At 42.1% G+C, this 18,851-nt stretch overlaps 3 protein-coding genes across 15 annotated transcripts; 1 reads left to right on the top strand and 2 right to left on the bottom strand.

Moving 5' to 3' along the window:
- Positions 1-1,273: 1,273 nt before the first annotated feature.
- kdelr2b (KDEL endoplasmic reticulum protein retention receptor 2b) lies at positions 1,274-7,867 on the bottom strand. The gene is made up of 5 exons (XM_046068975.1): positions 7,582-7,867; positions 5,932-6,032; positions 5,516-5,674; positions 4,616-4,868; positions 1,274-2,580 (listed from the first exon to the last, which is right to left on the bottom strand). The coding sequence occupies exons 1-5, from the start codon at positions 7,670-7,672 to the stop codon at positions 2,546-2,548; spliced, it is 639 nt and encodes a 212-aa protein (XP_045924931.1). The 5' UTR covers positions 7,673-7,867; the 3' UTR covers positions 1,274-2,545.
- On the top strand, positions 2,489-18,851 carry LOC123982959 (zinc finger protein 85-like). Of its 6 annotated transcripts, XM_046068962.1 has the most exons (8): positions 11,998-12,355; positions 13,553-13,636; positions 14,304-14,506; positions 14,609-14,701; positions 14,778-14,873; positions 14,976-15,086; positions 15,206-15,329; positions 16,622-18,851. In XM_046068962.1, exons 2-8 carry the CDS (start codon positions 13,612-13,614, stop codon positions 18,751-18,753), a joined length of 2,784 nt encoding a protein of 927 aa, XP_045924918.1. In that variant the 5' UTR covers positions 11,998-12,355; positions 13,553-13,611; the 3' UTR covers positions 18,754-18,851. The 6 variants fall into 6 exon arrangements, with proteins under 6 accessions (XP_045924917.1, XP_045924918.1, XP_045924920.1 ...); XM_046068961.1 differs by lacking the exons at positions 11,998-12,355; positions 13,553-13,636 and adding an exon at positions 2,489-2,673; XM_046068964.1 differs by lacking the exon at positions 13,553-13,636 and having other exon boundaries at positions 12,000-12,355.
- On the bottom strand, positions 8,516-13,479 carry mettl9 (methyltransferase like 9). 8 transcript variants are annotated; one of them, XR_006828093.1, is made up of 7 exons: positions 12,953-13,306; positions 12,392-12,582; positions 12,108-12,317; positions 11,514-11,698; positions 10,234-11,366; positions 9,974-10,076; positions 8,516-9,812 (listed from the first exon to the last, which is right to left on the bottom strand). XR_006828093.1 is itself a non-coding variant. In XM_046068974.1 (6 exons), exons 2-6 carry the CDS (start codon positions 13,046-13,048, stop codon positions 11,137-11,139), a joined length of 912 nt encoding a protein of 303 aa, XP_045924930.1. In that variant the 5' UTR covers positions 13,049-13,114; positions 13,318-13,479; the 3' UTR covers positions 8,516-11,136. The 8 variants fall into 8 exon arrangements, 2 of the variants coding, with proteins under 2 accessions (XP_045924930.1, XP_045924929.1); XR_006828094.1 differs by having other exon boundaries at positions 8,516-10,076; positions 10,234-10,289; positions 11,077-11,366; XR_006828095.1 differs by having other exon boundaries at positions 11,077-11,366.

The following is an 18,851-nucleotide window of genomic DNA, read 5'->3' as shown; positions in this document are numbered from 1 at the left end:
GCAACAACAACGTCAAAGTACTTCTGTTTCAGCTAGCTACAGCTATAAATAAACACACTGCACACAAACTAATAAAAATACCAATATGAAATAAAACTGATTTTTGAAAAAGGGCATTTTGAAACAAAAAACATCTAGTAAAACTTATTATGAAAATGAATGATGAAATAACATTTCATAATAGGGTTGAGTTTTAATAATTTCACTAATTATTGGTTAGTTTAGATATTTTACCCACTTTATTACTTTACTTATAAATTTAATATTTAACACTTAGGGGTTCCATATTTGGCCACTTTTATGGAGGGAAATTAATGTTGCCACTAATAAAACGATTTGTGAATAAATGACAGTTTTCACAAATGCATTCATCCCATCCACAAATACCAATCAACTTGAACAAATGTAAAACAATTTCGCAATAACTGCAACATTGAATAAATGTAATATAATCATATACATCTCCAACACAAAAGTAATTCATCCAATAACATTTGCTTCTGAAATGTTTCCATGTAAATGTCTGAAAACGTTTGTGAATTGCATTTATTCAGATAACCAAATCATGGATCACTTAACGTGTGGATTGGGTTCTATTTGTGTGTGGAGTTTCGAGACGTTTTACGTCCATGAATAGATTCTCTCCATACACTTCGGCTGTCAGTCTGCATGTAGTCACGACAGTTCTACAATTGCACACTTTTATAGTCTGTTTTTACCAAAACAAAGAGCTCCAAATGAACGACCAGAAGAAATTATAATTTGAAATTGTTTGATGTATTTTATTGAAAATGTGGACACAGCATGTCAGTCTTCAGCATCTCCTGCAAACTATACCATACTTCATTTAGAAACAGTTTAAATTAAGCTGATTCTCCCTGCTCGCAAAATTTAAAACTAAGCTGTCAACTAAGCTGCTCTGTTAATGCTAAGGGATTGTTTAAGATCACATTTTAACAGCTGTAATGATTTCATTAAAAAGGAACTCGTTGATTTTACACATTAAAGGGTTGGGGAGTACTACTGCATATGAAATGTCTTGATAAAGGCCTTTTGTAGCTTCAGTGTGAGCTGTGGGACATCTGATTTATGACATAACTTCAGTCAGCGTCAATTAAAGCTAAAGACTACAAGTTTGAAAATGTGAACAATCTGAGGGTGTGGAGTTGCATCGTGGAAGAACGAGTGTAATGAAAAAGATGGTATTTCTGGTTCTGGAACCGCACTGCTAAATCAGTGAAGTATTCTTTTAACCACAGCACAGAGACAAGTGTTTCCCATAAAGTCTTTATTTGTGGTGGTAACATCGTGCAAAAGTTCCGGTAGGAAATTAAAAGGAAACTTGGAATGATCTGCATGAAAACTAAAATAGAAGCAGATATGTCTTGAGGAGCATTAAGGATTCAGTGTCCATAGGATTGTGCTCATCTCTATTAAAATTATGCACACCAGGTGAACAATTCTATGGACTCTTGTTTTTTGGAAACCATAAAGAAGATAAAAAATAAATTTTTCTGCACCTAAATTTAAGAATTCTATTTCTGTTGTGATGACTCACATCCACTACCAGTGAATTCACTCATCTCAAACAATTAAAAAGGAGCCATAAGAAATAAAAGGGCTGGGCAGTGATGTATACTTGCAGGCAATATATTGTCCTCATTGGATAATGAACAGGGTATTCAAATAAGAAAGCCATTTACAGTGATGGGAGTTCATTGGCGTCCATTTAATATTTTGCTTTCATTCTGTGTTGTTTCCTAATAAGCTTTCTGCTCAAGAGAAATAAAATGACACACAGAAGCAACTTACACCGGGCTGTTTTGAAGGCATTTGAACAAAAATAACTTGCATTTCTGTTGAAAAGAGAATATTAAATTAATTAACCATATGTTATTTATATTGAATTTGTAAAAGGGCACGGGAAACTAAAATAGATTCTACATGAAAATGCATAGTGGTCAAAACAAGAAAAGCTAAACATGAACAATTTGACCACCAAAGTTATGAGGGTTCAACAAATTCCTCCCCAAATTGATTCAGGAAAAACAATGTACATTTATTTTGATTGCAAATACTATTACAAACGCTTGAGTCAATAATATCCCACCACAAGAAGTCCGCTTCAATATCATACAATGCCAAAGGCCGGCAATTTTACATCTTCAACTCTTATTCACCGATGTGTCAAATCTTCAGAGTACACATTTTTCTGTAGAAAACTTTTCTGACGTTTTTTCCCCCCCCTCCTTTTGTACAGAGCAATAAAAAAAGTTAAGGCAAGATGCATCAAACAGAAATCCCAAGGCCAAGGACCAGCCTCTGCAGGTGTGATTCCACTGATCCTGGATCAGAAGAAGGTGCAGCCAGTCGCTCCCACTCGCTCTCTGTCTCAGGCATCTTACACTGGCGGGAGGGGAAGAGGAGGAAGCGGTGGTGGAGGATGGGGTAGGGTGGGTGGGGGGGTTGTCAAAGGTGTCCACTACCACTCCTCCTCCGCTCCGTTCCCCCTCTATGAGTCTGCCAAAACACTCCTCTTTGGCACTTAAGCTGGCAGACTCAGCTTCTTTCCTTTCAGCACTGAAACGAGACAGGACGGCTTTATGTTTAACACAGACCAGAGCAGACTGACAGCATTCACAACAGCAAGAGAACAGACGGCTGGACCTGCAGGTTGGCATCAACATTATGTGTTCTTTCACATTAGTATTCACACTAAACTTTAAAGACTGGGTTCCCAAAAAACAGGTAGTTATGCCGTTATTTGTTGAGACACTGGTTCCCAACCTGTTAAGCTAGCAATCTTTTATATCAATGGCTCGTGGCACCTTATTAGTCGCCACTTGTTGGCAGCCACCTTGCCTGGATATTAAGATATTCACCTCTACTTCTGCTACCACACCAATACAATGGGGGTGAATGGAATTTGTTTGTGGGACTATTTCTGTGGTTAAAATAGTAGTTCCAATAAAAACTGCTTGCAGTGAGGTCTGTGGATTATCCAGAGTAAAGGGGCCAGTAAACTCCTTCAGAAGTGCTTGTCGGATGGTCCAATAGCATTGGAACACCTGCCTTTCCTTTCTTTAATCCTTTCGGATTAGGGGTCTGTGCCCGACCATTTCTGTAACTTTCCGAAACTGACAATCCAACATTCATACCCACTTCACGCAGTGATTGGCCAGCTGTGTTGGAGATGAGAGATTGGCAGAGGTTGGAACTTCTCTCTCTACCTCTCTTGGTCATTCTTAACACAACTCTTTCTGTCACTTTTCAAGTTTAAGACTATAGATGTATTCCAGGTGAGACTGTCTGAAAGTGGCCATTCAGATAAGGTATTAACGCTTCTGATTTCTGACATGGTCAGTAGGGCTGAACGATTTGGGGGAAGAAAAAAAAAACAAAAAAACAATTGCAATTTTTCTGCCAGATATTGTGATTACGATTTGATTTGCGATTTTGACATTTAAAATTTAAGCTTAGTTTAAGTTCAATATTCACTGTGTACTAGATTAAACATGTCATGGAGTATTACAACATGAGACACCATCAAAACTGTGGCACGATTTTCAAAATAAAAACACCCTGTGCAGACTCCTGGATCGTATAACAACAATAAACACAGTTATAATTACTTATCCATAGTAGAAGCACAAAAATCAAGGAATCAAGGACAACTGACCAAATCAACAAGATCTGAAAAAGTCAGTAAAATCAGGCAGGCAAAACGCTCTTATTCTGAAATGCTCCATGTGGGCTATGTTGCTGCACAGAAAGTGGAACAACCCCAGCTCACTGAGAGTAATCGTAGTAGAAGCACAAGAAAGGACAAACTAACAACATGTCAAAAACATGTGGCAGGCTAAACGCTCCGCTGCTGAAACACTTTGCTTGTTGTTGTAAAATGCACACGCCCTGTGCCCGCTGTGATTGGTGAATAGGACCGTAACAGGAGGAGCATGCAGCTCGTGATTGGCAAACAGGTCTGTCGCACAAGGATGACACCGGAATAAACTTGTTACTGCATGACTGTTTAAAACGGGTCAGATGTGCTGTATAATTAACCTACATTTTTAATATACATTATCGTTTTCAAATCAGAAATTCGATTTGAAAACAATTAATACCTAATGCTCAGACAACATGGTGTCTAGTATAACCCGGTCTTAACTGGGACTTTTGTTCTGGAAAGAGGTGGTGCTGTTGAACGTCTTACATGCAAATTCCATTCAGCTTCATGGTATTGGGGTGGAGGCAGAAATCTCAGAGACAGACAACTCAAGACCACACCAGATAAAACTGAAATATTTTGCAATACCACGAGGACCGGGTGCAAAAAAATATATTTATTTTTGGGTTACCCTCAGAAAACGCCATTTCCCCTAAAACCAAGATAGGTTTTGCCTCATTTTATACACATACATTTCCCCAAATTTCAGCCTGACATCTTTGTATGTCTTGAGTATAATTCAAAATAGTTGTGTTCGGGTTTGTGAAATGCATAGGCACTGGAATAACAATGGAACCAGCACAGGATATTTCTAGAAACTGATGAGGGCAACAAACAACAAAAGCTAAATGGGTGAAAAAGAAACACGGTAGTAAATTAAGCACTCACCTTTCGTTACATACAAATAGAAGAAGTCGCAGTAGAGAATGGTCTGCACCACCCCAGCAACGATGGCGATCATGTCAAAGAATCCCTCGAAGTAGAACCTCCATATCCAGTTGATGAGGTAGAGGGCTCTGTAGAGTCCCAGGAAGAACAGGTAGTGCGTGGTGATAGTCTCAGCCTCACCAGTCTTGCTGATCATGAAAAGCTGGGGCAGGATGGCCACCGACTCCAAGTAGATGGAGAATGTCCACAGAATCTGGGCCAGACAAAGGGAAGGGCAGAGTGTTGGTGGGGGAAAAAAAATGATGGGAGGTAGTGTCTAAGAGGGAGAGTGAGCACTGATATATATTGACTGAATTAAAATACATTTGCATACTTGTCCAAGAGACAAGTTTATCATCTCCAACTGAAAGACATGCGTGCAGGAATCCTGTTGGGGCACTAGTAAGTTTATTTTACTATGTAAAGTTTCAGGCCGAGGTGCATCAATGGTCTCCAATCTAAGTAGGAGATATGCAATGCCACAGTGCGACTGTTTGAACTGTAGTTTATCAGTAAGAGATGCTACAGTTGTGTGCAGATAGATGGCTGCAATTTACACTACCTAACCAAAGGTTAGCTAGGTAGTGTAATTGTAATCTGTGTCAGTTATAACACATCTGAAGAGAGACAGGGAGAGAAAGAAAGCACACACATGGGAGAGAATGACACATATAGACAGAAGGAGAGAGGCCAAAGTGAAACTTAACTTCATTTGGTAAAGATGTCACGTATGTGTGTGCGACTGGAGTCTCTGCTTACAGTGACAACCAGAGGTTGACCTGTGACAGCTGTCACTCAGAAACACGAGCATCTCTGCTGTATGAAAGGCGTGTCAGAGTATGTCTGTGCAGTATTTCTGACCTCCAGCGGAGAGAAGTCATGGTTAACCAGGAAAGCCAGGCCACCAACAGGTACAACCAGGAACTCCACTCTGAAGGTGTCGTGGTTCCCATCGTAAGTCGCCTTGAACTTCAGGTAGATCAGGTACACAGTGGCGTACGCACATCCAATGTAAATGATCTGAAAGACACAACAGCATCCAAATCATGACAGATGACAGATTCGCTGGTGCCAGCGTGTACTGCTCGGTCATGAATACAATCGAGCAGCAACGGCACTCAAGTCTGTTACATCCCGCTGGGCAACTTCCTTCAGCAAACAGGTGTGTCAACATTGTAGTATCAGCCTGATCACTGTGTGTTTAGTGTTTGGGGGAAAAAAAAATTAAAACACTACAGGATATGAGAATGAGGAGCAACGTGGAAGTTGTTAATCACCTTCATGGTGGTGTTGTAGAGAGAGATGAAGGAGGTGAGTAGGTCCAGGTAGCGAGTGGTAAACACCAAGGCAAACAGGAACTGACTCTTCCCAGAAATACCTGAGGAGACAGCAGAGGGCAGTCAAACATTTTCACATCCTAGAAATAGCTTTATATCTAAGGCTGTGTCATTTAAACGGAGACAAAATGAGAAAGAGTTTGCAGAATGCGCTCTTATCTAGAGGGCAATCTATTCATCCTGACAGTGTTGATGTGAATTAGTGGCGGCTGTAGCTCACCCTAGGTCATTACACAATTAAATTACATTTGGTTTGTTGTGCTTAAACTTCAAGGAACTGCGTTTGTTACGCTTTAAAGATCAGGAAAAAAATGTGAAGAATATAGAAAATCTAATCTATAAAAGCTGAAACCTCATCAGTTTTGTAATATTCAGTTACTTGTAGGTATACAATTTGCCTCTCATTTACTCACACACACAGACCAATGGCCGCAAGCTACCATGCCAGGTGCCGGCCTGACCATTGGGAGCAATTTGGGGGTCAGTGTCTTGCCCACAGACACTTTAAGGTGGAGCTGGGGATCGACCAGCTCCACCTCCTGAATCACAAAGATACACTGTAGCCCTCTGATAAGCAGGTGGCACTGTAAGTTTGAGAACGTCTGCTTAGTGCAACACCGACAGTCTTCAACCTCACCTGCATTTGGAGTAAGCCTCTCTGTTTATCTGGCGTGTTGGCAAGTGACAGCACCTGCCCCACTGTCACACAATACATCAGATACAGCATTAGCTGGTTAAATTCAGGTCCAATATGCAACTGTTTACATTTACTCATTTAGCTGTTTAGAACACTGGAGGTGAACAATATGAACTCGTCTGGTTTAATCTAAGCAATAATGACATATCTCAGGTGACTGCTTGTCTCGCGATGATACGGTCCTAACCTTTGACCGTTGGAAGTGCAGGAAAGCACTGCAGCGTTTCATCGTGATACTACAGCACGCAACCATTAACTATTCCCTTGCAACCCTGCTGATCAAATGCAGAGACGTGTGTTCAAGTCAGTGACTCCGCGTCTCCAACTGTCAACTTCTGGGTAACGTTACTCAGTGCTGCCACGTCAGAGGGGTCACACCAGCGTAACGTAATGGGGATAACAGTGTGCCCGAGGGAAGCTAGCACAGTCTCCCCCTCAACAATTGAGATGACGAGGCCCGACACACCAAACTGACAGGTGCTGTGGCCCTCTGGTCCCCTTGTCCCCACCTTACGTTACTGCGGGCCCGAGGCACTGTCAAGGCTACCGGTTAGCTAACGTTAGCCGGACAGCTGCTGCAAGCTGCTGGACTTTACCAGTAACGCTCCTTCCCGACGTGAGCATTCATCAAGTCATGTCGCACGTAGTCTTGTTCTTCTCAGTCACGTTAACGGTGACAGTCTCACAAATTTCCAGTTAGCTGGTGTTACTACTAGCCAGCTAGCTAACGCTCCTGTGCAACGCAGAACTGGTGGATGAGCTCCAACTGCAGTGTTAGTTACACAGGAGGTAACATTTTCCTTCTGATTAAACTGTACATTTACATGCCAGGACACATTCCGTGCAGGACAGGGGGCCACGCAAACTGCAAATAAAGCCATAAGACTACTCACCGGCACAAGACCTAGTTTTCCATATTTTTAGCAGCAGGATGATGATGGCTGCTAGGTGGGAGAGATCGCCGGTTAGCCTAAAAATGTTCATGTTTATGGGAGCTCCAGCAGAAGTAAACCGATTTAAGACTCTTAAGAGCTCAGTCCGTCCGCGGTAACGAGTTATTTATGACCGGACAGCGTTGAATGGCACCGTGACACCAGAAGAGGCTGATTCTGGCTTCACAAAACGGGAAAATGGCGAGCGAAGCGCGACGTGGCCCGGGGACGTGGCCAACACGACAGCACCCAATACAAGCAGAGAAACGCTAGTTCGCTCAGCCAATCAGAACAAAATGCATAAATTATGCTCTACGAAGGATGCCGATGCCTCCGAGCTCTGTGGAAAATATAGTAAATACGAGTTTCCTCTTTCAGCTAGTTGACATGTACCAGGAAATGCATCCCAGCTATGGTGAGGAAATACTTCACGTCACGTGAACCGAGTAATATTTAAATTAAACTGTTTTATCACAGACGTAGAAATGTTATATCTGGGGAAAAAATAGTCTATTTACAATATTTTGGCTTGTGGATTATTTCACAAGTGCAACTGCATAATTTGTATAAGTGAAACCGCTATCAGCAGTTGAGAAAACTCACACAGTACACATAATTGTGTTTTGACCGTTGAGCTCTACCATACTTAATTTAGCCACTGAAGTCAGTGGTGTTGGTGAAACTTTCTTTTTTCTCTGCAAAAATGAAGTGAATGAAAGTGAAGATGATTCAAGGTAAAGTAAACCCTATTTGGGTTGGTGGCCTGGAACTGCCTTAAGCTCAGTTTGGAACCACTGCTACGAACAGACTTTAATTCAGACGGACTATTCCACAGTGTCTTTGTCACTAAAGCTTGTAGTGACAGGGAAAAATGAGATCTCAGAAATGCCGACAATAAGGTAGATTCTTTTATTCTGGAACCCCATACAATACTCTTTAAACACACAAATGTTGCATTCATTGTGGCACATCTTGAATAGTCCATTGTGCAGTAACATCCTAGATGCACAGCACTGATGTAAAACATGTAACTTTTGAAAGTAAAAATAAAACAGTTTTCCCACTACAAATAAAAAGTTGAATTCAAAAGCAATAAAAATGCTACAAATTTGCAGCCCCCCCTCAGCTCTACAGAGCCTTGAAGTCTGCTTTGGATCATTGTTTTGTTTTTCTGGCCTGCAACTTCACTCTCATAAGGCTAATTTCCAGGTATTGCAAGCCGTTTCAGCTAAAAGTGTCATACAGTTAAGGTTAGCAAGTAGCTGATGAACATTGTGCTTAAGAGCCAGATAATTTCCTCAGGAGTTGCACATGTTGCTCCTGCTTCTGTATGGCTATATATGGAATTGTTTTATTGTTTTGTATTGATAATATATATATTTGTTGTGTTTTCAGCTTCTTATGCTGCCCCCTAGTGGCAAAAACCCCCCAATAAATGCAGCTCCAAACATTATTTGGTAATATCCACTCCCATAAGTGACATAGGCTCGGTTCAAAAAGGCCTCATACTTATCACTAATAACAAGTTTTAAAAAATGTGCATTCATGTACAAGAAGCCGATTCATACTGGTTAAATCAAGTGTGTGCATACATTGGTCCTTTGCATGAGACACTGTAAACAAATAAATTGGTAATTTCCCCCACCATCTGTCATGTCCCACCCTACTGTGTTGTTATTGGCTAGCTCATTACTTTGACGCATCCTTGTGAATATATGCTAGCGCCGCCGTTTTTTCTGTCAAATTGTCCCACTAGCGACACTAGTCCCGCTATCAACAGTGACACCACTGATGTTCACGATAATGTAATAATAATACAAATATATTTAAAATTTTTGCAAAACCTACCCAGTCTGTTTCTGCTGCTCGAATCAATATGCCCCGACCACCAACCCCACAAGTTTGTACAGCAGCAGAAGGAGCTGACTGCTGCAAAACCTCATCCCTTGTAGGGCTTGCTTTCCATGGCTAGAGTCTCCCTTCGACTCGTCTTCTCAAAGATGCCCCTTCAATGCTTCAAGGCCCATGGCAGAATGCCCCCAGCTTCAGAGGCAGCTCCGACAACTTCTAACAGGTGGATGAGGCTAGTACACCAGCGTTCCCCCTCAAAAGTTATTCCTCATTGTTTGTCGTCATGTCTCTTTACCATTCGTTGATACGAGCGCCACGTTGTTTCAGGATATGAGAGTTCTCTATGGAATTTAATCCCTTGTTAATATAACATTTTCTTGTCAGCAAATCTTGTATTCAGAACTGTAACTTCAACTCGATGAACATATTCCTTAAACCATGTACTGCCATCGAGAAAAAACAAAGGTTGGATTGTGGTAAATGGACTGCATTTATATAGCACCTTTCTAGTCTTCATGCAGACTGGAGCAGCTGGGGATTGAGCCGCCAGCCTTCTGATTAGTGGGGGACCTGCTCTACCTCCTGAGCCACAGCCACCCTGTGAACTGTGGAAAATAGCAAAACAGGCAAAATTATTTAAAATTAAAGCTATTCAGTTTAAATAACATTTTATGTAGGGAAACGACTACGCTCATTATTAACGTATGGCCCTCAGAAGTGTTAATGTGGTATATTAATTAGTCAGATCTAGAAAATGTGTACCTGGTAATTGTTCCTGCTACTTGGTACTTCTCACCTCCGTCACGGTTCCAAGCGAGCTGAGGCAATATTAAAATGTGACGTGACAACACAGCAGACTACTGATTGGTCAGAGAGAATCGTCACTCACTATTCACTGCATCACCATTGTGCACGCCAGACAGAGGCCAGCAACAGAATGTTTTATATTTTACAATTTTCGGACGCTATTTCCTTACTAAATCCACTTCTGAAAAGTTTTGAGAAGATAAATCAACTGTGTAGATTTCGATTATTGGCAGTTTTCTGGTGTTACATCAACTAGTGTGTGTGGGTTGCGGGTGTGGGTCGCTTTGAACATTATGTTCCTGCAGTTGTATGAGGCGTTGCTATGACAACCAGCTACATTGAGGGGTTACAATCAACAATGTAAAACAGAGGACGGCAATTACTAGCCAATAACGGCGCAGTAGGGGGCGACTTGACTCAAAACAGATGGGGCAAAAAATAACGGGAAAAAATTCAAGTACAAATGTAACAAAGACTCAACCAAGATCATTCCCATATATATTACAGAATGATGAAACACTAACAGTAAACATTTCCCACAAATAATGTATTAGAATGGAGACCTACACCACGGCGATATGTTTAGTGACTTTCAATATGGGCAAACTGCCCTTCAGTTTGTTTGTTTTTTTGCTTAAAAAGTGGACATATTACTGTCACACAAGATAGCTGGTAAATGTAGGAACTACAGCACCTGAACTTCCCACCCAACTCACTATTTCCGGCAAGTAAGAAATAGTGTGTTGTATGAATGAAGCTTGTGAAAATTGCACTAAAATCCTTACAGTAGCAACCTACCGAGATAAAGTTGGGTTAGCAAAATAAGGGCCTCCGACGGTCCCATAGTGCATTTGGTATTCAGTGAGCAGACTCTGAACTATCCTCTGAGGCCTTGAGAACAAACACTGCATCATCGAGTACGTAGTAATCGTTATACATGTCCCCTTCACAGAGGTATGGCAACCGGGTCACAGCCTCCACCTCAAACCCCGCCCTTTGGAAAACCTCATTGGACAGGTTGGTTACTTGCTCCTCCCATGTTTTTCCTTGTATTTTTAGGTGTTCTTTGGGACGCTGCCATCTTCCTCCTAGGAACGAATATAGACAGAATGTTATCAGAATCAGAAATACTTTATTGATCCCGGAGGGGAAATTCTTGTGTTACTATTTGGATCACAGAGGAAGTATATGAAATAAAATGCATATGAGGCAAGTTGTACTGATTCCCAACTGACCGACTTCCACATACGGCTGGAAGGGAAGCACTGCAGCCAGGATGAGTCTCCCTGTGCGGGGAACTAGCGACCGCCTGATGTCCCCCAGGAGATGCATAGGATCGTCACAGCGGTCCAGCAGGTTCAGACAGCTGATCACATCATACTGGAAACTAGTCTTCTGCCATTCATCTATACCCAGCACACTGAACAGAAAAACAGGACTTTCAGGTGGTAACAAGGTACTTTTAATGGTGCAAGAAATCTCCCCGTTTTGTACGTTGTGGTCCAGAAATTTGAAACATTAAATACCAAAATCTGAGTTTCGGTTTAACAGAAATGCTGATGGCTGTCAAGTTACTGTCAATGAAACGGAACACTTCCAGCAACAAAAACGTGGAACGCAGCGCTTGGCAACACAGGCTAGGCCAAAACTATATCAAATGTAAATAATACATTTGGTGTCTGAATTATTCTGTTTGTGTTAAAATAGCCTTTATTAAAGGAAAGAAGAAAAACACGGCCAACGGCAGTGTGTATCCTACTGAATTATCAAATCAACATAAACATGGAAGGAGTTATGAGTTTAAATCTAAATTGTGACTTACTACTTACTTGTAATTCTTCCTCTGGAGATGCCATTTCATGGGTAATGAGACCTCCGTTACATAGATCTCTCTGAAATGGACTCCCATCACCTCTGTGACGCCTCCATCCCCAGCTCCGAGGTCCAGGAGCCTCTCAGCACTCCACTCTGGGCCAATCCGGAGCAACTGCTGGAACTGCTCCGCCGAAAACACGAACATAGAACCACGACCCAGAAACCTGAGACGGAGAGCACGTCAGAGGGAGATCCACTACAGGTCAGACAGAGACAGAGACGTGTCTGTACTACTAACCCATTGATGGAAGTGCGGGAGACCACAGGGCTGAGGACTGTAGACACAAATGAGTGGTAGAGCTGAGTGAACAGCCAGCCAGACTTCTCCACACTCCGCTTTAAAAAGGCCTTGGTGTCTGTGTCCAGGTGGCTCTGGACAAACAGGGGTTTCACTGATTGTCCAAGCAGGTCAGGGCTGCACTGGTACCACTTGAGCCACAGGAGGAAGAATAAAAGAACATTTCAAATTTAGGAGAAAGAGAGAACTGAAGAAGTCTTGCAGGTTGCCAACATGTTCCTTCGATTAAATGTCAACTATAAACAATAACAATACTAATGTATCCGTAGCTCTGAAACTTCAGTGGGAGAGCATCAGGACTGGAAAATGGACAACATATCAGACGTGGTGCCAATTACAAATCCAACCTCTGCAACTTGCCAAGTGGGAAAACTGCACACAGATGAGTCTAGTCTGCGCATGTGCGTTGTCTGTAGTTGTTTTGTCAAAACGGGCACACATTCGGACCATTTTAGTTCACCTTACAGGCCAGATTATTATTAGATTATTAATAACTGATACCTCTTGTGTCTCCATCGCGGCCGCTTCGCTCTCGTTCACCATATTCATTAACAGCGAACGGACGAGTGGACTACGGACGTACTTCTCCGACCACATCCTCCTGATGGAGAGCAGAAAGGCGATGTAGCCGAACACCCAGGCTACAAAAATCAAAGTCCTCAGCTGTAGATGACACATAATGGACAACAACCCTGAGTAGGAAAGTTGAGAGACACCTTGCAGGCTTGAAGAAGAGACCTGACTGGCCAGTGGACAGCACTGAGACGCAGTTAATATTTGATGGTGTTAAAGAAGGTAACGTTAATGGCACCCAACTGTAAACCAACACGTCATGTCTCCAGTTCCAAGACAACAAACAAACAAACCTGAGGGTGCGGTGGACTTAAAAGAGCCAGCTGCTATTTACTCGCCATATTAGTCTTACAAAGCCATTGTCTTTTCATTTCTTAATAGCCTTTCAGTGGTGTGGTCCCTGTGGTCTCTGCCCATTATGACAACAAAAAAAAATCACATCCGCATTTTCTGCACTTCCTGAGTCACACTGAAATGTGTCCCGCGAATTATTCAGCTAAATGCTTCTCCGCTGGTTTTCGCTCGCAGCTTCATCGTGGTGTTCCCATTCATTTTGCTGAGGAGGACGGAACTGATGAAGTTGAAATATGCGTCGCATTTCTGAAAAGACAGGTAGCAGTCATGTTTCGTAGAAATAATACATTTTGGGGTCGTGACATCATCGCATTGGGCTCGTTCCATGACCTCTAAAATATCACGCTGACTTCACACTGGCTGGGATTTTTTATATTTTTAAAATATATATATATATATCCGTCATGTAATTTAGGCTGTTCAACCAAAAATGGAACATTTGAAAGGCTTATTACATAACGTTAATGTTTCTTCCTGGGTTGAATGCATTAGTTAATTCTTGATATTAGCTTTGTTTTTGTGTTGCGCAGCCCTTTTGCTGGATGGTGTTAACGGTATACTCTAACGTGGCCCAGGTATTTGCCCTGCCCCTATTATTTAAACATGACCCGCCGAACTCTGTTCGGAATCTGTCAAATTAAGGCATCATTGGCTTTTTTAAAGACGCACGTTGCTCTTGAAATAATTATCAAGGACTGTCTGCAACGACTGTAGAATTCGACATGCATACAATTTAAAACAAAAAAGGTTCAAATGTATTTTGTAGGAGATTGGTCTGAGGAATACCTCTTTCTTTATCTCCTATCTTTCATTTCAATACCAGTCTATTCTCCTGCTTGCTCATTTGTAATAGCTTGTTTTTCCTGAATCACCAAATGATCCCCTGCATCACAACTTTTTAAATGATTTTTCTTTCATTATCTAGTTTCCCCTCTGCCCCTGTCCTGTCTGCGCCTCCTGGTCCCACCACTTCGACTGGTCTCTGCAGCAATTTGGGAAACTGTCCAGCAGAAAGTTGTGGCCAATTATGGGCTGCTGGATGACTTTGTGACAGCGGTCACTGAGATTGTCCCAGAGCTGCTCAATCGCAGACAGAGGTGTTTGCTGAGCCTTGGCCTTCGGGCTCAGGTAGGCTAGTGTATAAGGAAGCTGGAATATTGACCTACATGCAGTTTTTCAGAGACACCACAAGTGTAAGGCTGGAATTTCACAGATTTTTCTCGATTTTAGCTGTCACTGGAGATGTGTCGCCCAGAGCAGATAATAGACCTTGCGACCATTCAGCCACACCTGGATATAATCACTTCACTGTGGAACACAGAGGTACGTTTACCTGTATTTCATGAACGGCATGATTACTATTATTAAATGGCAACCAGAACTTACCAATTTTTCGTAGATAAGTGATTCAGGGGATGGATTGTCTGCATCAAACCTCCTTGGTCTTATTCACACCTTAATTAAAGACCAGGATGAGAGGCAGCACTTCTTCCAGGTAGGAGTCTCTGGTTGTGTGACTTTGAGCTTGTAGATATTTTTATCCTTTCTGTTGAAAACTGTTTATCAATGTTCACCAAGATCACATGCTTTATTTCAGGATGTTTTCCCAGTGAGGTTTGGAGACAAGTACTCTGAAGATATACAGATGCTTGTGGAGATATTCCTCTTGCAGCTTGACGAGTTACTTACTGTCCCAAATATTAAAGAGGTAACCTACAATTCTAGCACACTGTGTGGTTAAGACATCTAGGACTACATTTACAGCATTTATTGGCGTAAAACAATATTTCCAAGTTTTTAGATTGATATGATCTTTCTCATGAGCAGGTTGCCTGTATGCTCAGCGATATGCCTGCTGTTCTGTCCGACTGTGTGAAGTCTTTCTGTCAGTCTCAAGAATTTAAATCTCTTCTGGAACATCACAAAGATCTCATTGGACTAAATAAAAATGGTAAGCATGCAGTACAGTTTGTACGTCAGCGTATTGCTGCCACGTGAATAGTTGACTACAGATTTTCTTGTTTTAATGTGATAACCTATGATGTTGTCTGGCGTGGCGGTAGGGCTGAACAATTTTGGAAAATTGTTAATATTTTCACCAGTATTGCGGTTGCAATTTAATATGCGATTATTTTTTAAGCTCTTTATTATAATAATAGTATAATAGTATTATTCAAAACTGACATGCAGTAAATCAGTGTGTAGTATGACCAACCCAATATTAGATAGATTAAACGTACACTGTTCTTTCTTTCCTATGTTATGATGAAATTAGGTGATGCGTGAATTATATGAACAAATTATAATTTCAGGTTAAAGATAATTTGAGTCAAGTCATGGCATTAAATAATATCATATAATATCATGAGGTAAGCCTAACTATAGATGACAGTATACACACCACAGTGTGTTATACAGTAAGCAAATCAAATCTTCACAAGAGTCCATATCTCAACAAAAAACTATTTTTTCTGTATCCATGCAAGAAAACAAAACAAAAACTCAGTTTGAGGTTCAATACAAAAGCTGGCAAATGAAAATAAAACCAAGTGACGCCTCTCGCATGTAATAGACCAGCTCCGATAACACCAGAGTGCCCCCCCACACACACATACACACGCACGCACACACGCACCCTCCCTGATGCTGCTGGTAAGCAGCGCTCTGGCTGTAACACACTGGACCTCTTCTGGACTGATCAGTTTGATTAGAAACGCCGTCACAGATATTCCTTGAGCTGACTGGTGTTTGTGTGTGTGTGATGTAGGCGTGTGCGCCGATTGCCACAATACGCTAACACTACTACACATATTTTTCTGTTGTGCATTTTCCCTGTCTGTCAAAGTGGCGGACACCCGCCATTGCCAACAATTTACCTGCATTTGGCGGGTGCTAATTTCATTCCCTGTTTGACACTAAAGTTTGTGCAGTGTCAGCTTCTGTCAAGCCAGAGGCCATTGTGCAATACAGTAAGTCACGGTGCAGTGTAGCGTGCCAAGATGATGCTTCCTCTGCAGACTGCTTTACTCGCATGTCAAGTGACCACAGTATAATCGCAGCTTTTGCGATTAGAAAATCTTGTTTTATCACATTGCGATATTATCGCAAATGCAATTATATTATATAATATATATAATATATATATTATATATTCGCTCAGCCCTACGTGGCAGCAGTACGTTTCCGTAAGTTTGGCAGTCTGCTGTTAATCTAGTGGTAATTGTATGTATTTAAATTTTTCAGATAATCCAGCAGTTGGTGCCAGCATTTGTTCAGCTCTCTGTCTGCCACCTTTGACAACAGCGTTGATGGCAGAAGAAAAAACACCACAAGAAGCAAATGTGTTATCCAATTACATGGATGCATTCAACAAAGAACTGACAGTGGTGCCTGCTACACTGAGAAAAAATGCAGATGATGTAAAGACAGAGAGTGACCAACCAAAATTGGGAGAGACAGAAACCGGAGGTTTAAAGAATCAGTCCTTTGTTAACAGTGAAGAAGGAGTAGAGGAGGAGAGCTCATACTCTTTTCAACATGTTGAGTCTTTGAATGGGGATAAAATGAGTGTAGACTCTTGTGCTGTTGAGGTCCAAGTCGGTTATAATATTGAAATTCTTGCTGAGGAGACTGATACCACAGAGACTTATCCTTCTGTGATGGGTAATAGACAGGCAGAGCAAGTTCAAGCCCTAGTCAGAACCACAGATGACAATCATTCCAAAGTCATGAACCCTTGTGAGGCCAAAGACTTCACGAAAGAAGAAAGCAAGGAGGTCAGTACCAGAACAGTAACTGACAAAGTGGAAAACACCAATGTATCTAATGTAGTGATGTCTCCTGTACTGTATGTACCTGCTCTGATCACATCCCAAAGAATAGTCAGGCAATACCAAGGTCTGAAGATGAATAAGGTTTCGATAACACCCAAAAATAAGCAATCAAATGGGGGTTCTGAAGTACCCTCAACCAGCAAGACTTGTCCCACATGTGGTAAGACATACAGTCGGGCTTCAGATATGAGACGGCATCAGAGGACCCACACAGGAGAGCGGCCTTTCCAATGTTGGCGCTGTAAGAAATGCTTTCAGTTCCAGTACGACCTGAAGAGACATGAGTTAAATGTGTGTCGAATCACTGTGCCACAGCCTCAGAACTGCTGCTCTGAAGGACTTGAATACAAAAACACTCAAGACCCAAAGCAAGGGGAAGTTCGTGGCAAACTCCAAACTTCACTGTCAGACGTTAGGAATCATGAAAAGGAATTTCTGGTAAATAAGAAACAAGTGCATGCTCCTTCTGGAGAGGTAGTACCTGTTCCCACCGAGCAAGATCTCCGACCAGCCAGCAGCAAAGTACAGTTAGGAGACATAAAGGAGTCGAGCCAGGACCATCATCAGGGTAATCATAGCGGCAAGAAATTGAAGGGGTTTAAGCACAAACACACTGATTCTTCACTGTATTGTGCGGAGTGCAACAGGTCATTCCCAGACACAGCAAGACTTAAGACTCATAATCTGAGACACAAGCCTCTCCCATGCACTAAGTGTGGTGAGAGTTTTAAAGGTTTCATAGATCTCAACCAGCACTATGTCGAAGTGCATGACTTCAGAGGACCTTTCCGCTGCACTTTGTGTGAACGAACTTACACAGATCTAAGAGGCCTGATCAGGCACGAGAGGTTCCACACAGGCGAGCTCCCTTTCAAATGCCCAAAGTGTCCTAAAGCGTTCAGTTACGCATCCGCTCTGACGCTACACGACCGTACTCACACAAAAGAGGCGCCATTCCTCTGCTGGGATTGTGGGAAAGGCTGCAAGTCCAACGCCGCTCTGAGAATCCACAGGCTGTGTTGTCACAGCAGTGCCAAGGAGAAGCGCTTCTGTTGTGAGGACTGCGGAAAAGCGTACGCACTTAAAAGAAGCCTCGACCTCCACGTGGCGAAGCTACACAACGGCGTGCGCTACCCATGCTCCCGCTGTGGCAAACTGTTCCGAAGCGCGAGCTCTTTGACGAGACACGATCTGACCCATACAGAGGAAAGGCCATACTCATGCAGCGAGTGTGGCAAGAGCTTCAGATCGGCGTCGGAGCTTAAGATTCACACTCGCTATCACACCGGGGAGAGGCCATTCACATGCCGAGAATGTGGCAAGGGGTTTGTGCAGTCTTATTACCTTACTGCACACATGAGGATGCATACGGGGGAAAAGCCGTACCAGTGTCCGACATGTGACAAATCTTTTAAAAGCGCAGGTATTTTGAAGAGACACCAAATCACCCATACAGGAGAGAAGCCCTTTAAATGTTTAGTCTGTGAAATGGCCTTCAGTCGGCCGGAGCTCGTAAAAGCTCACTCAAGGAAATATCATTAAATGTATGCAATTTATTACTTTAATAAAAGAATTGTTTTCTTGTATAATTAACTTTTTCTTTTTTCGCAGAATCATTAAAATATGTCTGTAAGCTCTAA

Source organism: Micropterus dolomieu, linkage group LG14 (genome assembly GCF_021292245.1).
Source record: "Micropterus dolomieu isolate WLL.071019.BEF.003 ecotype Adirondacks linkage group LG14, ASM2129224v1, whole genome shotgun sequence".
In the NCBI taxonomy this organism is placed as follows: Eukaryota; Metazoa; Chordata; class Actinopteri; order Centrarchiformes; family Centrarchidae; genus Micropterus; species Micropterus dolomieu.
The sequence above is the reverse complement of the archived record's forward strand: the minus strand, read 5'-3'. Positions and strand labels throughout refer to the sequence as shown.